This window comes from Phragmites australis, chromosome 16, assembly GCF_958298935.1.
Source record: "Phragmites australis chromosome 16, lpPhrAust1.1, whole genome shotgun sequence".
NCBI classification, from domain to species: Eukaryota; Viridiplantae; Streptophyta; class Magnoliopsida; order Poales; family Poaceae; genus Phragmites; species Phragmites australis.
In genome coordinates, this window is record NC_084936.1 from 876,044 (window position 1) to 893,437 (window position 17,394).

Below are 17,394 nucleotides of genomic sequence, written 5' to 3' on the forward strand. Positions count from 1 at the left end.
CACCATCCATCCTTTAATGAAAGTTGAGGCTGGTCTGGCGCCTACCGTTGTTCGTTGAAAAAGAAAAAGAAAATATCGATCGCTCTTTCTCTTCTTGCTAGCTATAGTATTCTCTTGTGTTGTCTTTCACGATGCATAACCTTGCAATGCAACAGCATGAATTAGAAAGGGGCAAGAGACATAATGCTGAATTACAAACGGATGAATTACTTTAGTGGCCTGGATGAGGACAGATGCAGGTTGAGAACCATGAAATTCAGTATGTGGTCGATTTTTTTTTTCATTTTTACATTTTTTAAATAAAAAATTATAAATATATATATCTGTTTTGAAAAATTACAAATCTAGCCTTCTACCACTCGTTGTAAGGGAGATAAGTTCAAAATACTATTTAAATAGTTATGAAAAACTCTGAAATTTTTTTTTGGAGTAGAGAATGCTATCAACTAGGTATCAAAAAATTTCAGACAAAATATATAATCTGTACCATGAGAAAAAAAAAGAAAAATTTCAGAAATTATACAAGCTCATTACACAAGTAATTGTTTGAGCTGAAAACTTTTACTACTTGCTACTCCGTATCAGTTTCAGACATTCAGTTGATGTCTCGCTCCCATCTTAACTACTACTCCATTAGCAGATCGAAGCTGATGGAACTAAAGCTTCCGATATATATGGCGCTGACTGATAGATAATTAAGCACCCGAAATGTAGGTACTATGTGATATGATGTTCTCTTTTAGATAATTTGGAGCAGCTAGCCATCCATCACAAATTCACAACACACTCTTCTTCTTCTTCTTCTGCGATACCAGTCCATTATTATTTGGTAGGATCGAGACTACACGACCGGTACTCGGCTGAACAAGTGGACTTTCCCCTCTTCTCTTGCTTCGCCAGGTCCAATCCCCTCACTTTTTTTTAAAAAAAAAGAGAGAGCAGAAATGGACAAAATTCGCAGCAGCAATTCAAAATAGCCCAAAGATTGAATCCACACATGAACCATGCATGTCGTGGCATTCCAAAGTCAAAGTTCAAGAAACCAATCCCAAAAGAAAATTAAGTGTTGAATCAAAGATCAAGAAAGTCAGACTTGGCTAACTGATCTAGTTCTTTTTTAATTGAAGAATCAATGGGGGACTCATTAATCAATCTAGTTTTTAGCTATGCAGATGGTCAGATGAAAAAAAACATCCCAAGGAATCACACAGTTGCTAGTACTAGTGCTCTTTTTTTTTCCTTCAAACATAAATAAGCAATGCTCAATTGTCATTCTGAAGCCTAATAAACTAGATTGATAAGAGTAAAGCACTAAAACCATTAACTCTCAGCTATTTCTTTCTCTCTTTTTTTGAACAATGAGCAGAGCACTCTTTTATTTAAGAAGAAAAAGAGTTTGACAGACTACATATGTTCTGCTTACAAAAGAGAATAATAAAACGCCTCAGAGTGTAAACCCATAGCGGAAACTAAGCAATCTCCTCCTGATCATACTAAGCACCTATATCGGCGGTGCCGACTTTTGTTCAAAAATTCTTCGGTTTCGCTCCTTCCAAATATTCCAAGCTGTGTATATTATGATCCCCACTACCAAGCGCCTTTGATTCCTTGAGTGCTTTTCCAAGTTGGCATTCCACCATTGGCTGGTAGTTTGATTTGATGCCGGTGCAATAATCATATCTTGCGTCCAAACATGAACCAACTCCCGGACCTCTTTAGCATAGCTACAGAATAGACAGAGATGTTCCGCTGTTTCTTGTTCCTAATCACACAGTTGGCATACGGGTTACAGGGCCAATTTCGTCGTGCAAGTTTGTGTGTCGTCAGTAGCTTTTCCTGTATCATCAACCAAGCAAAGAACATGTGTTTTCCTTCCCTATTTGCTCGCCAACCTGCCGTGGCATCGAAGGTTATGTATGATCCCTGGAATTGAACAAGATGTGTTAGCGAGCGCTATACTGGCTATTAGCAGTCCATTTCCAAGTGATTGTATCCGGCTGATCCACAAGGCGCTCCTGCCCTTTGTGATCTATATGGACCATATTATTGAAGCAACTTAGAAATTATTTGCTTAATGGGACCATAAACGTTTTGCATGTCTCACACAATGAAGAAACAAGGGCACGGCAATGAAGGTTCTTATGGAAAACTTTAGAGAAGTAAAATATTTTTCCTTGACACATATGATAGATTAGGTGCTATTTTTTAGCATTGGTGCTTAACTATATACCAATGCAAATACATTTTTTCATATAATTATATTTAATTATGAGTAATACACTAGTTTAAGCACCGATAAAGCGCTTGCTTTAGAGATGACAAATTTTGTATCAATTTTTAGCTACGTGTTTGCTTATACAAGAAAACCAATCTTTTTTTTGCCACATGAGATGCGAAGGGAAAAAATGCTTACGTTTGCTTCAGGTGCTTAATGTGTACGAACAAGGAGTTAAACCTATTTAAGCATTCATTTGCACCGGAGAGAGGAGTTTTTACAAATGTTTAATGGTGTATCAATATTCTATCTTTTTAAATGTTCATGCCAAAGCACCTTGCATTATACAAGCATCGGAGCACTTGGTCATCTGAACTAAATGTCAATGAAATTTAAAGAAAAACCCGAAAGCAATAGATTACGGCATTTTCCAATTTGGCCCTCATCATTGGAGAAATTTCAGTATTTGCCACCCAATTCGCGTGCCTCTCTGGAATTGCCATCCAATTCGCGTGCCTTTCAGAATATAACACCGGGCACGCGAATTTTTTCAGAATATGACATCCACGCCAACACCTTTGGCGCGGAGGTGCTCTCTCCACCGGGTCAGACCATTATACCCCTGTGTACTGTGTAATACCCGCGCCAAGGGCGTTGGCGCGGACCCTCCCGCGCCAAACTGCTTGGCGCAGAATCTCTATGTGTTCGAGAATGCTGTGAAGAACTTGTTCCTACAGAGAATGTTCCGCGCCAAGCAGTTTGGCGCGGGAGGGTCCGCGCCAACGCCATTGGCGCGGGTATTACACAGTACACAGGGGTATAATAGTTTGACCCGGTGGAGAGAGCACCTCCGCGCCAAAGGTGTTGGCGCGGATGTCATATTCTGAAAAAATTCACGTGCCCGGTGTTATATTCTGAAAGGCACACGAATTGAATGGCAATTCCAGAGAGGCACGCGAATTGGGTGGCAAATACTGAAATTTCTCTCATCATCGTGTTCCCCATTTCTGTCTCACATTTCCTGGTCCCTCCCGCGTTCCCCAATTCCCTCCTTCCGACCCTTGTCTCTCTCGTCTTCCCATCCCAAAATCCATCTCCCCATCTCATTCTCCCCTGCTCTTCCGGTCTCCTGTGCGATTTGGGCTTCCCTATCTTCCTTTTGGCCAAAAGCTCACAACTTCTATTGGATCAAAAGTCGCGCCTTTCGAAGGTTCCAGGCGAGAAATCAGGTGCTTTGGAAAGATAATTCGGAGCAGAGAGCTTCATGTTGGGGGCGCAAAAGGCTTGCGTGATATCTTGGTGAAAAAGCTGGGCGCTTTTGCTGATTTCCTTTGGAGAATTCGCTTGCTTTGTGTGGGAAAACCGGATCTTTGCGACAGATTCTGTTTGAAATTTGTGAATAAGTCGACGAGCTCGATTTGGGTACGGTAAAGATTTCTGTTCCTTCTTCTGATTGCTTTGTTCCCGAGCATCAAAGCTTCGATTTTGCATCTGATTCTGCACTTTTAGCAGGAATTTCCTAGTTCACTCCAGTCTCCCTATTTTGTTTCTCCCTTCAAGACCTCAGCTTGTGATGCTCAATGCTACAGCATCTTTTCAGTGCTAATTTCGGGGCAAAATATTTAGTTATTTATTTGTCAAACTACAAAAACCCTTTAGTGCTCAAGTCAAAGTAGAACTCTAGGAAGCTTCTATAGCTCTTGTACTTATCCACAATAGATTTGAGGAATGAAATGTACCGCAGATCACAAAGTAGGATAAAAGGGGTTAAGTTTTATATCTGGAAAAAGGCGGTCAAATTTTCGCATCCCGGGTATATGAATGTATGATTTAGTTAGAATTTTAGTTGATTGGGTCATTTGTTGGGCTTTCACCATCAGAGGGTTGGCTGCCCATGTTGTGATCTTCTTTCACTATCAAAGGGTTGGTTGCCCATGTTGTGATCTTGTGTTAAGTGTGAGACAAGAACAAGTAGTTAAATGGCAGCACACTGACTTTATAAGTGCCGTTAGACTATTCAAGTGGGAACGGTATTCTCTAGAACAGGCTTGACTTAATCTCACATGATTGGATTTGTTCATACTCTCTAATCATCTTCCTTTGTGGTTGCTTAGTTTATAGTACATGCTATTCATCCTATTTTGTTGCGTACTTAGTTTTCAGAGGTGACGCTGACAGCTGTGTTATGCATTGCTGTTGACATTGCGGAGTAGTATTTTTATTTTGCCATTTTCACTATTCTGTGGTGATCTTTGGATTTATAAACCAAAGAAGTTTTGCTGTCTGATAGAAAAGTTAAGGTACTACTGTGGAGTACATGCTATTCATCCTATTTTGTTGCGTACTTAGTTTTCAGAGGTGACGCTGACAGCTGTGTTTTGCATTGCTGTTGACATTGCGGAGTAATATTTTTATTTTGCTATTTCAGGGTTCTGTGGTGATCTTTGGATTTATAAACCAAAGAAGTTTTGCTGTCTGATAGAAAAGTTAAGGTACTACTGTGGTATACTGTTGGCAGTGTTATTTTTGGGTGTATTATTGGAAGGCCAGGAGTTACTGATGCTTTATCTTTTGCATACACAGTGCTAGCAAGCTCACTTTGAAGATCTTAATCACCATAGGACCTTTGGTGAATTTCTGGTTGTTCTTTTTCACTGGACATGTCCTTTCAAAGCATAGTCCGTGATTTTAGGGAGAGCTTTGGTAGCTTATCAAGACGGAGTTTTGAGGTGAGAATTTCAGGACTCCCTGGTCTGTCTGGTCATCACAGAGGGAGGTCCCTAGGATCTCTGAGTGAGCTGCGCGATAGACCTGTAGTAGTTGATCAAAGCAGGTGGGTTGGTCTTCCTCCTGAATTGCTTCGTGATGTAATGAAAATACTGGAGGAAGGCGAGAGCACTTGGCCATCCCGCAAAGATGTTGTTGCTTGTGCAGCGGTCTGCAGAACATGGAGAGAGATCTGCAAGGATATAGTGCCGAGCCCAGAGTTTTGTGGAAAGCTCACTTTTCCGGTTTCACTTAAACAGGTACAAAATCTAATTCGGTTACTAGTAGCAATAATCGCAACTGTTATTATTGATTTCTATCTTATATTTTGGTGTCATATTTGATTACTTATACTCTCAAATAACTGGAAAAATAAAATGATTGTGTGGCCCAAATATTAACAAATCAACATACTCCCTCCGTTTGTGAATACTTGATTCTATTGACCACTTTATTTGCTCACCAATACTTGTCACTAGACTCTTCTCAATGCCTAATTTCCAGTTTGCCCTTATGAAAAATCTCCTCACCCCAGCCCCTTCCTCCAAGCTGTGATTCCAGGACAAATTGTTTTATCGAGTTTGCTCAAGGGTCATTTGGTTGTATTAGGTAAAAAAAGTGACTGCCTTGGTTATTGTGCCAAGGTCAAAAGTGAGAAGTAAACATGAACGGAGATAATAGCTGTTACAATGCTTATCAAGTACTGATTTGTTGCAATTTTATCTCTTGTGATTGAGAAGAAGAGACCAGCTTAGGCAGTATGATATGTCCACTTACAAATGTTTCACCTGTCTAATTTTTGTTTTTTCATGTACAGCCGGGACCTAGAGATGGATTAATCCAGTGCTTTATAAGAAGGGACAAATCAACATTAACATATTATCTCTACCTATGTCTTAGTCCTGGTAAGTGTATGCTCCACTTTTCTCATTAATAACCTGCTGAGCAATCATAGGTACAATTGGAAGGTTGTCATGAGAAATGCTAAAATGCTTTTTGTACTGCCATTACTGTATATGAATAAAAAAAATGCTAAAAATGAATTCCGCAGTTACACCCTGCTCTATTGATTTTCCACCTCAAGACTTCTTGGTGGAGAACAGAAGATGTTACTTCCTATGGCTTCTGAGATATGTTTCAGTCTTTTTTTAAATATGTGAATATTAGATATGAATAAAGTGACATAGCATAGTACCTGTTCTCTTTTTCCATTACCCCTTGTAACAAAGAGGAATTTTGTAATGCAAAAGTTTTAATTTTATAATACGGAAAATTGGTAAATGAATGTGTGCATGATATATAAAATTCCATGTCCTATGAATGCTTCTTCTCCACAAATTTATGATGTGATATTGATAACAAAAGTAAATTAAAAAAGCATGAGAGTTGATTTTTTATATCCTTAGCAAGTTAGGATATACTATTTTCGCAAGTAACCTGCTGAATGCTATGCTTTGGATCATGTAGCTGTGCTCAGTGAGAATGGGAAGTTTTTGCTAGCAGCTAAGAGGAATCGCCGTACTACATATACCGAGTACATAATTTCTGTGGATCCTAAAAATATATCACGGTCAAGTAATGGCTATGTTGGAAAAATGAGGTGAAGTACCTTACTTGACAACAATGTTTCCATCTAACCTCCAATGATTTGAGTTTGGTACGGTGATATGCATTTGGACCTGACATTATAGTGACAACAGGTCAAATTTTCTCGGCACCAAATTCATCGTATACGACACACAGCCGCCATACAATTCTGGGAGCCTTGTCTCTTGTGAGCATGGCAGCCGTCGAATCTCTTCTAGGAGGGTTTCCCCAAAGGTACCCACTGGTAGCTACCCCATTGCCCGGGTGAACTATGAGCTAAACGTGCTTGGCACAAGGGGACCCAGGCGCATGCATTGCACCATGCATTCCATTCCAGCCTCTGCTTTGAACCCTGAAGGGGTGGTGCCTGGCCAACCCAACCAGCTCCTCCTACCTGGTTCTTCATTCGAAGAATTGTTTCGCGGCGCAAACACCTTCTCTAGCTCAAGGTTCTCGGTTACAGACCGCTCCTTGGACTTCAGCAGCTGTCGCTTCTCAGAGAAAAGCGGAGGGGTCCAGCAAGATGAGGAGGATGGCCAGGCTAAGGAGAGGCCTTTGGTTCTCCGCACCAAAGAGCCAAGGTGGCACGAGCAGCTGCAATGCTGGTGCCTCAACTTCTGTGGTCGGGTGACCATGGCTTCTGTGAAGAACTTCCAGTTGATAGCTGCACCGCAGGCAGATGTTGTGTCCTCAGAAGCGTCAGAGCCAGCTCAGCCACAAGCCCAGCCTTCGGGTTCATCTTCAACTTCCGATCATGATAAGGCAATCCTGCAATTTGGTAAGGTCGCCAAGGACATGTTCACAATGGATTACCGGTACCCACTCTCGGCATTCCAGGCCTTTACAATCTGTTTGACTAGCTTTGACACCAAGTTGGCTTGCGAATAGATTAGAGATAAGAACAGACATGTAGAATGGGATCTTTGTGTAATAAGTATTTATATTCTGTGTGTGTGTGCTGATGTAGTTTGTTGCTGTGTTGATTCATTCCGTTGTTCTCTCTAGTGTGGCTTGTCAAAAGTAAGAACCGGCAAAAATTCTAAGATGCGGGTGTTTGGTACAGGTTTCATGTCTGTAACTTGTTTGTAACAGCAAAATTGCAGGTGTTCCAATTCCTTGATGGTTTCAGCATTTGAATGTTTTTCCCCGAAAGGACGACACCGGTGATACCGATGTTATTACAGAAGAAGAGAGATGGCTTTATAAGAAAAATTGGGTCTAAAAGTCTTAACAACCGGCAAGTTGAATCAGGGCCACCCGGCAAAAAAAAAAAAAAAACCCCGATGATATGAGCGCCATCGACAAACAACAGGAAAAAAGCACAACATCTCGAAAACAAACACACGCGGAGTCTGTCAACAAGTTATCATTGCCAAGCTCGTCGCATATTGCAACAAAGCAACTCCGACTTTCAGAAATGGACCTTAGCCTCTGTCTAGATGTCCTCGTGTCCCTGTCCAGGACCACCACGTGTGACGCCCGTTTTTCTCGCCGCGGCCCAGCTCAGCCTTCGCCTGCTTTCGGCCCAGCCCGCCCGCGCGCCGCTGTCCAGTGGGACCCGCCCGTCAGCACCTTCGTCCCCGCCGCGCCCGCGCCGTATCCGAACCGAACCCGCAGCTGCCGCGCCGCCCGCCCTACGCGCTACGCCCCGCAACAACCCGCGCCTGCCTCGCCTATATATCCCCAGCAGCGCCGCTTTCTCCCCCTGTGCACGCGCAAGAACACCCGAGAAAGCCGAGCGCCATAGCCGCCGCCGTCGCCGAGCCATCCGCCGCACCCGAACCTCCCCGCCGCGTCCGAGCTCGCCGCCAGCTTCGCAGTAGCGGGAGGAGCCCGTTTTGCGACTCGCCGACGCTCCTCCGCCGTCGGACCGAGCTCTCTCCGCTCGCCGGTAAGCGCCGCCGCCCTTCACCGTCGCTAGCAGCACCCGAAGCTCCCCGCGGCCAACTAACCCCTCCTCCGGCGCCATATGTCTCCCAGGAAGCTTCCGCGCCCGTCGATTTCGCCTCTCCGCCGTCGCAGCCGGGTCCCCGTCGAGTTCCGAGCATCGCCGCCGCCCCTCTTCGTCGCCGACTGCCGCCGAGACCTCCCCGCCCGTCGAGAATCCCCTGGTGAGACTCCCCGTGCGCCCCCTTCGTTTTCCACCGCTCGCCGTAGGTTATAGTGGTCCGTAGCGTGGTTTAGCGTGTCTCCGGCGATCCTCCGGCGAGATCCGAGGCGGTGCCGCCGTGTTTCGATCGCCGACGGCCTGTTCCCCCCCCCCCCCCAATCAACCACAGCCGTCGGATCTTTGTTGAACGTTCCTGATTAGATCGCAAAGATACCCCTTCGCTAGCTGTCCAGATTGCGCCACGTGTCCCTCTTGAACCCAGTCAGCAGCAGAGACACGTCAGTGCGCCACGTGGATGTCCCTGTCCTACGTGGCAGAGCCCAGTCAGCATTGGATGCCCAGTCAGCAGCCCAGTCAGCCTGTGACGTCAGCATTGCGCATTAATTAGGATTTTCAGTATGAAAAGAATTCCACCTATTCTCGGAAAATAGGGAGATTTGCAAGGATACCCCTAGGCTTCACTGTTTTTGCATATAGGCCCTTAGATAGTTCTGGATAATTGCAATTTGGCCCCTGGACTATAGGATAATTGCAATTAGGCCCCTGGATTTTAGGGTAATTATGTTTAGGTCCCTGAACTTTGCACTTAAGCCCCTAGAACTATCTGTTTTACAAGTTAGTCCATGCAAACTTTCAGAAAAGCCCCTGTAGAGTAGAATTAGTGTAACTTTTCCATACGACCTCCGATTTAGGTGATTTTCGCGCCCCCGAGATCGTAGCAGCGTGTACTTTCCGTTCTTAGCCTTTTTAGAGTTAGTTTCTCCTGTTTAGTGTGTTGTATTTAGCTGTTTTGTTATTTCTTTCCGGTGTGTGCTTCGACTTAGGAGGAGAGCAGAGTGCCAGCATTCAAGACCAAGTTTTCGAAGATTCTGAGCAGCCAACTTACGAAGGCAAGTGTCCTTGATCACCTTGATTTAACCATAGATCATTATAGTTTTCTTTTCCTTAGTTGCATGCTTGTCTAATTTTGAATCCCATGAATAGGGTTTACTAGAATTTGTATGGCCATTCCTTGTAGCCTCTTTTGGGGTTTTTGGGTCCTGTAAAAGGGTAGTCATGCTAGTGCAGTCATGGATTAGAATTATTATGAACTTTGATTAATAACTATGGAACAAGTACTTGGGAGAATTGATAATCTTGTAGTAACTTGAATTTAGAGATCCCAACTGGATGGCTAGTATGTGGTGGAGCTACACAGCAGGGTTTGTGTATGTTCCTGTGTGGGATCCTAAGGACCGGTTCTTGGAGCCTGTAACCTGGCAAAACAGCACAACCATGAGGCCTATATGGGTACGGCCTGGCTAAGTAATTAGTATTCTTCGCATTCTGTACGCACCAATGGTTGGTTCGGTGGCACAAGATGGGGCCTCTGCAGTGGATGGGATCCCTGTTAGCGGTGAAATCTCAGTGGGTGCTTATAGATGTGGAGATACTTTGTAACAGCCTTGTAGTGAGACCCCGGCCATACACCCCAGAAGTGTAAGGCAAAAAGGGAATCACGACTCGTGGGTAAAGTGTGCAAACTCTGCAAAGTAAATAACTGATCGATCAGCCGTGCTCACGGTCAAGAGCGGCTTGGACTTCTTCAGGATTAGATGGGAACTTTAAGGGTTGGTTTGGGTAGTCGGGTGGTGGTACTCCCGATGAGTCGGTAGCCGGATATGGGATATCTGGTGAGTCTGGTAGTCGGATGGGATCCGATGAGTTATGTTCTTATATTGATGGAATAAAATCTAGTAAATAGGATTGCTAGGTTGTTTGAGTCTGTTTTAGCTGAGCATAGTCACAGTAAATCCCCAAGTTGACTTTTCCTTGTCAATAGCCTGCATGTCATATTTTTCCTCCACTTGCTGAGTACTTTATGTACTCACGCTTGCCTTTTCCCTACCCTCGGATGCTGCTCAGAAGGTGAAGTCTTCGAGGAAGTCCCAGGCGAGGACGCTGATTTCTAGAAGGAAGATGGCGTCGAGTGAAGACCATGTCCTAGGCTGGTGTTTCCCCCGGACAACGCCTGTGGATGGATGGGTGTTCCGCTGCCAATTGAAGATTTATTAGTATTTTCTTTCAGACCTACGGGTCCTTTTGTAAGGATTGTTTACGTTATTTGAGACACAGTTTATGTTATCACTAATGATGTCGCTGCATGTATGTAAACTTGATCCTGGCATACATGTGGAATACATCTGGTTGTTTCCTTTAAAATCGGGTGTGACACCACGTGTCATCATTATCAAGCTTGTTGGATGTCTAGACGTAGTAGTTTCGACTCTACAAAAGCACACTAATGGACAGAACAGTGCAGCACCAAAAGAGCAGAGGCCTCGCCGACAACTTACCCCTTTGGAGGCCTGAAGTGTTTACAACCGCCGCCGAAGTAAAGGCCCGCCGCGACTAAGACATCAACCACCAGAACACGATGTAGGATCCTCCAAAGCGACACCTCCTAGGAGGAAAATGACGCCCTAAGCACCACCGTCGCTCGTCTAGGCATGGATATGGTTTTCAGTCTTTGAATGTAACCGGTTAGTTAATATAGTTCAGCTTCAAAGCACTACCGTTCAGATTTATTGATGTACCGACATGTGATCCCTTTAATCATTGCGACTAGCTGTGTGTTCCTTTGAATATGCGACCCCTTTGCGCCGGCCGCTCCCCAGCGACTAACCTACTCATAGATCTCATGTAGGAGCATCGCTACCCCAGGCCGAATGCCATCGAAGACGCACTGGTTTCGGTACTTCCAACTTAGCTAAGCTATAAGGATCACTGAAGAATTAAGACCCTTACAAACTCCCTTGAGAACTCCGGTCAGCGCAAGCCGCCAGTCTCGTGCCCATCCGACGCCAAAGTCTGCAGGCCCACCTTGGCATGGATATTGGTCGCCTGTTTATTTCAGTCCTAATGAATGATGCAAATTCTCGGATTTTTTTTTTCCCTTACGGAGCCCGTAAGGATCAAAAGATAGGAAAACCTTAATAATCAACGCAACAGAATTTTTCAGATCAACAGATGATGGCTTCCCGGAGAACCCGCTACTGTCTTCATTTGCATGCCAGGACTATTTGCTTCCCACAATGTGTAGTGCATCCTTCCATTTATGGCTCGGGAAAAAAAAAATCATTTCAAAGAAAGCAGTTACAGCCCATTCCTAAAGATGCATTTAGAAAAGGACACAATTTACATTTCAGTGATCATATCGTTATGCAGCATATGTACAATTATGAATCAAGTCTTCAATCTTCATACACTCCTGAAGATTTTTAAACAATCCCTAGAATCTTTTGAAACCTTCATAAACTGCATAACTGGGGATCTTTACACACAGAATCCTATGATTAATCAAGCAAGAGTCTAAATCCCGGAAAGAGATGGCAAAGGAGAACAGATGCCTTCAAATCCAATCATTCACTGCCCTGATGAACAAGTCGTTGGTGCCTGCAATATGGAAATCCGCAAAAACAACTTTACCTTGAACAGGCACATTCATGTATCATCAGCAAAGTTCGTCAGGGTGTTGTTTCTGCTCAGGAGATGAAGGTCGTGCAGCACTACTAACCAACAAGTCAAGATCCCTAACTTCACTAGAGATCACAGCCTTGGTTCTGGTAACAGGAATCTCGGTATCTGAATCCGGTGTGAGGTATTTAACACCATTGCTTCCAGCCTCCAACTCTTCGTCGCTGAGTTCATCTGTCCGGCGCCTTGAGGTCTTCAGGATGTCGAGACCCATCTCTAGATCATCCTCGACTCTGGCTCGTGGACGGTGGGGCGCATCATCTTCTGGTATATTGGAATGGCTGATCCGTGACAGCGCTACCTCATGTTCCTCTTGAACAAGAGCTCTTAGGTTGATCCTAGAAGGCTTCCTTTTTGTGCACAAGACCTCATGACAGTTGCGCACGCAACCACGGTCATGCACGTTGGGTTGGTTGGTGTACTTGTACTTGATATTCTCATATGTTGTCTTCAGAAAAGAAAGCAGGAACTCAGTTCAGTAAAATAAAACTGTTGTAATTCAGAAAGTCACTAGTACTAGTACATACTGACATATCGTTTTTTATCTTTCCAACTCAGGATAAATATCCAATGATATTTGCTGTGTTCATTATATTTCAAAATTAGCAAGTTACCACTTAACATATCTGGAGCATATGCACCATTTTTTATTTGGCAGAAGAGGTTTAGGCATTATGCCTTGACATTGGCTTGGAGCACTAACCTTGTTTGTGGCAATAAGATAAGAATGGAACCCTGTGAGACCACCAACGAACCAGAAGCAAATGAAACAATATGCCATGACTGCCAATGAAGCTGGAGATTCTTTAATGGCCTTCCACACCGAATGATGACCCCTACTTATCAGAAGCCTGATGTACAATGCACACATTGCACATACATAGATACACAGGATTGCCGCTGAAGAAACAAAGCAGAAGAAGTAGCGGTAATTTCGCTGCAAAGGAAAAGGCATGCAGATAAGCCTAGGCTGTTTTTATAGGAACAGCTGTCAGGCTGTCAAAAGAAAAACAATCCATAACTTATTTCCCTTGAGAAAATGAAGAAATCAACATAACTGACCTCTCCGATACATTGGCCAGCCCAAGGGCAGTGATGATCAAAGCGCTCAACACAGTTATCACATTTGGAGCAGTGGGAGCAACGAGGAGGCCGATATATCATGCAAGTTTCACAATATTTCACTTTCACGGGCACGCCATTGACCATAATCTCTTTTACTCGAGGGAACTGAAGAGTATGTGGAGCTGAAGCATCATGAGAAAACTCTTCCACAGGTGGGTGTGAATTTCGTGGTACAATACCTGGATCTTGAGATGAGGTAAGGAAGAGCAGTAACAGTACCTAACAATCAGGTTGTGCAGAGAAGGATACTATGATTTTGATGGCATTTGCTTAAAAAAGTAGCAGGAAATAAATAGTGACAGAATAGTTCCGCACTCTTCAGAAACAATGTATCTTCTGGAGAACAGCTACTTAAAGAACATATTTAGTATGCAGCAGCAGAATGTGAATAATTTTTTTTAGGACTGGTCAATTATAAAAAAATGGGAACATTCCAAGTCAAGGCTCACAAATATGTACAAGAACCAAGCATGTTGGGCAGTGAGATAGTTGATGAGGGGGATTAAATCATTAAAGGTCACAATATAGTGTGCAGTTAAAATTACAATTCTGATGATGCAGCATTTACTGTAAAGGTTGGTCACTAAATTAAAAAAAAAAGAGTACACACAAGGTTCTTTCATGACCATAATGATGCCAAATAACCAATCACCTTGCAAAAACTACAGCTTGTCAAGCATATTGACCTGTCTGTGCCTAATTAACTAGGTTTTGTTACAACCCAATCAGCATCTTCTTTTTTCTTTAGGACAAAAAAAAAACCGAACTCCTCAGAAAGTATTAATAGATTTCAGGATTATATGACTTGCAATGTTGTACAATATGCTATTTAAATCACATTCAAGAATTACTAAAACTGAAAGCAGCAGATCCATGAAAGCAGCACATTCAAGAACCTTAGCGTAACTCTGAAGTAAATAGGCAAAGAATGCTTACTCACATAAATCGTAAGGCCTATGGTAACAGCAAGAATTGCATACCCTGCATTATATGCAGGAAAGATGTGTATGAGATGCCTCGCCACGAAGACACAGAAGACAACAACAGGGATCGCGATTAGAGACAAAGATATCAGAGTGGCCTTGGCATCTGGTCCGAAGATCAACCTTCCACCACACAAGATTATCTGAACAAGCAGAAATAAATTATTGAAATATTAGATAACTTAAAGTTTCAACATGATATTGGTCTAACATCTTGAGCTGTCGAGCCATCAAAACCCTACTACTACAACCTCCATGAGTCCATGATGACCAAAAATAGCGTACAGTAGTCTGAACTCTGAATTAAAAAAAAAGGAATGATGAACATTATCATCCTAAAACGGTTGAAAGGCGTGAGCTTCTTAAGAAATTAATTCATGGAGTAGATGCAATGTTGTGCTGCGAGTTTTGTGAATTGCCTTCTAAGAGAATGATGAGCACTTAGACCTTCCCTTTTGTGCAATTGAATGATAAAAAAAAGCTACCCTTTGTTATCATTCACATTGGCTCCCAAGCTCCAAATCGACTCCCAATAGTTTATTCACCAGTCTCGCTAACACACACACACACACTCAGAGAGAGAGAGAGATGAATTAACTAACTAGGTAACATATAAAGATAGAGCATGTGCTAATCGGCTTATCCACGAGCCTGTCCCCTTTCTCTTCATCACCAGAGCAGAATAGAACAAATCACATGGTCATGGCAAAAATGTTAGGCCTGAGCCAATAACAAATCAATAAGAGGAGCAGAGACGAAACTGCCACAGTAGCCAATCCCAAGAACGATGGACCGATCCAAGCGATGAAAAACGCGAACTTTAAGGATCCAAGAAAGACGAAAGGATCCCTAGAGAAGAGAGAGGAATCATGGAGGAGTGATGTAATCAATCTCACGTTGTTGCCCCTCCAGCCTTGGTACACGCGCAGCTGCTTGGCCATGGTCGCCGGCGTTGAAGCAGCAAACCCGTCGTTCCCGTCCTCTTCCGACTTCCTCCTCTAGGGGGACAACAAGAGGAGGGCACGGAAGTGGGACGCCATCACGGCAGGATCGCTGTTTCTTGGCGGTTTTGTAGTACCCTACCTCAATTAGGCTGGCTGGCTGGCTGGTAACCCCGATAATCTTTGGATTTGTTGCGGGGTAAAGTCATGTAAAGAAAGGGGGGGAGGAGAAGGTATCGTATTCCTATCCTCTCCTCTTTCCTGAGCACGAGCAGGAAAGCCTTCTCTCTTGTTTTTTTCCTTCTTATTTTTCTGCTACTAAATTATTTTCTTCTGTTACAGAATAGCCAATTAGTTGCATCATTACAGTGGGACCGTAATGTATGAATATTCGACTGTTCGGTGGTTGTGTTTAATGGAGTAGCAATTTTCTCCAGTAGAGGGCAAGAATCACTTATTGTTGCCGACATCTTGTAAGCGAGTGTCAGTGGACCATGCTGTGTTCGTCTGCAGCCTCGCTCCTGCACAGCAAGGTGCCCAAGGCATCCTCGATGCCCCCTACAACGACAGCTCGTTTCTGCAGGCCAGCGGCGGATCTGTTCGAGGTGGAATCGAGAGAATGCGAGGTGGTGTGGAATGGTTGAGAGCATTGGTATATCTGGTAAAGTGTTTAGCCGGCTTAGAAGAACTTTCCAGGCCGGCAAACCCTCTAAGTAGAGACATGGGAATGGGATCCGATCCTACTCCTCTGGAAGAACATGCAACAAAAGTAGGCCTTTCATGATCAAAGCTTCAACAACACGTACGCTAGGAAGGTCAATAAAGTTTGTAACTGAAAGAGATATATATATATACATATTCTTCGCCTGCTACGTAACTACAGTAAGGGGCGAAGCTACATAGGCTGACTCAAGTGCACCGGCATCAGGGTTAAAATAAAATTTCAGTGATTAGCAACTAATTCTCACCTCTTATGCACCTCATAGGCCCAAACGCGTGCACCACCGGCATCATGATCTTTGGAACGCTAGCTTCGCCACTGCCTACAGTAAAAAGGTAAGGAATGCTCTTCGCTCACGGCCCCCTTGCAAACAGCAAAACTTTTCTGCTTCGCCGCGTTTCGGTTCGACGGCCACCGTGGCCCTGGCCGGCCGTAACCAGCTGACTGCCGCCGGTAACCGGTCCTACCAACTAACTGGCCGGTAAGAGGTGATTTCATACCAGTATTATGCCATCTTGATGTCAACGATTAGGGAAGAAGTTTAAGAAAAACGATTACGAAAGACCAAACAAACCCAATATAACGAGTGAAACCATTTTTATTAATTTACTTATACAGGATCGTGTGAATGTATTTGTCGGAAGATTAACTCCTGTCGCAGGGATCCCGAGAGGCCCCTTTTTAGAGATTCGGCCGGGGGATGATCCTGAATAAGTTCGTCGGAGAAATAAATTGGAATGAATGCAACGGCCGGTGGTGGGGGTGTCGACCTAGTGTAAAAAGAAGTAAATGCACCGGAATTTAGACAGGTTCGAGTCGCACGGGGGCGTAATACCCTACTCCTATATGGATGCTATAACTGTCCTGAGAAAGTCTCTCAAGGATGTTGCTGGTTACAAGAATTTTGGCCTAACTAAGAGCTTGAGGCTCCTTGTTCTTCGGCTGGAACTGTACTCAATCTTGCTCACAGTGTCTCTCGTTCTTGGTCTCCTTCGTCTCCTTCTTTTCCTTCTGTGTTGCCGGCTATTTTAAGTAATCGCCGGCCACGACATCCCCGAACGGAAAGGAGGGGGCTCGACTTCCGAGACACCATAAATGGAAAGGACGTCATCATTTCCTCTGGGTGAAGTGACCGGGGGTGGAAAATGCGTCACACGTCCGGTCGCCCTTCACCATAAATGCCCTGGCAACGGGCGCCGTGGAGAGGGCCCACCGGGCAGCCGCGGAGCAACCCGGCGTGCTCACGCCTGTCTTGTTCCCCTGCCACAGCAGTGCGGCGGACGGAACGCTTTGATCCTCACGACGTTATCCCGAGACAAGCCGGATGGCACGGGACGGGACCTGTGCAATTAATGGCCCTACGTCTCTCTACCAAAACGTGGTAGGAACTGACGCTGAGCACGGCGGGAGCAGTTGGAGGTGTCAGCCCA

The 17,394-nt window shown here is 44.2% G+C and overlaps 2 protein-coding genes across 3 annotated transcripts; one reads left to right on the forward strand and one right to left on the reverse strand.

The window, feature by feature from the left end:
- The first annotated feature begins 3,206 nt into the window (after nucleotides 1-3,206).
- LOC133895391 (tubby-like F-box protein 12) lies at nucleotides 3,207-7,688 on the forward strand. Of its 2 annotated transcripts, XM_062335684.1 has the most exons (6): nucleotides 3,207-3,637; nucleotides 4,644-4,707; nucleotides 4,799-5,241; nucleotides 5,799-5,886; nucleotides 6,449-6,581; nucleotides 6,682-7,688. In XM_062335684.1, exons 3-6 carry the CDS (start codon nucleotides 4,876-4,878, stop codon nucleotides 7,454-7,456), a joined length of 1,362 nt encoding a protein of 453 aa, XP_062191668.1. In that variant the 5' UTR covers nucleotides 3,207-3,637; nucleotides 4,644-4,707; nucleotides 4,799-4,875; the 3' UTR covers nucleotides 7,457-7,688. The 2 variants fall into 2 exon arrangements, with proteins under 2 accessions (XP_062191668.1, XP_062191669.1); XM_062335685.1 differs by lacking the exon at nucleotides 4,644-4,707.
- A 4,110-nt stretch (nucleotides 7,689-11,798) lies between these two features.
- Nucleotides 11,799-15,538, reverse strand: LOC133895590 (protein S-acyltransferase 8-like). Its single transcript, XM_062336019.1, has 5 exons — nucleotides 15,199-15,538; nucleotides 14,260-14,445; nucleotides 13,257-13,538; nucleotides 12,898-13,131; nucleotides 11,799-12,642 (listed from the first exon to the last, which is right to left on the reverse strand). Exons 1-5 carry the CDS (start codon nucleotides 15,241-15,243, stop codon nucleotides 12,172-12,174), a joined length of 1,218 nt encoding a protein of 405 aa, XP_062192003.1. The 5' UTR covers nucleotides 15,244-15,538; the 3' UTR covers nucleotides 11,799-12,171.
- Nucleotides 15,539-17,394: the final 1,856 nt, after the last annotated feature.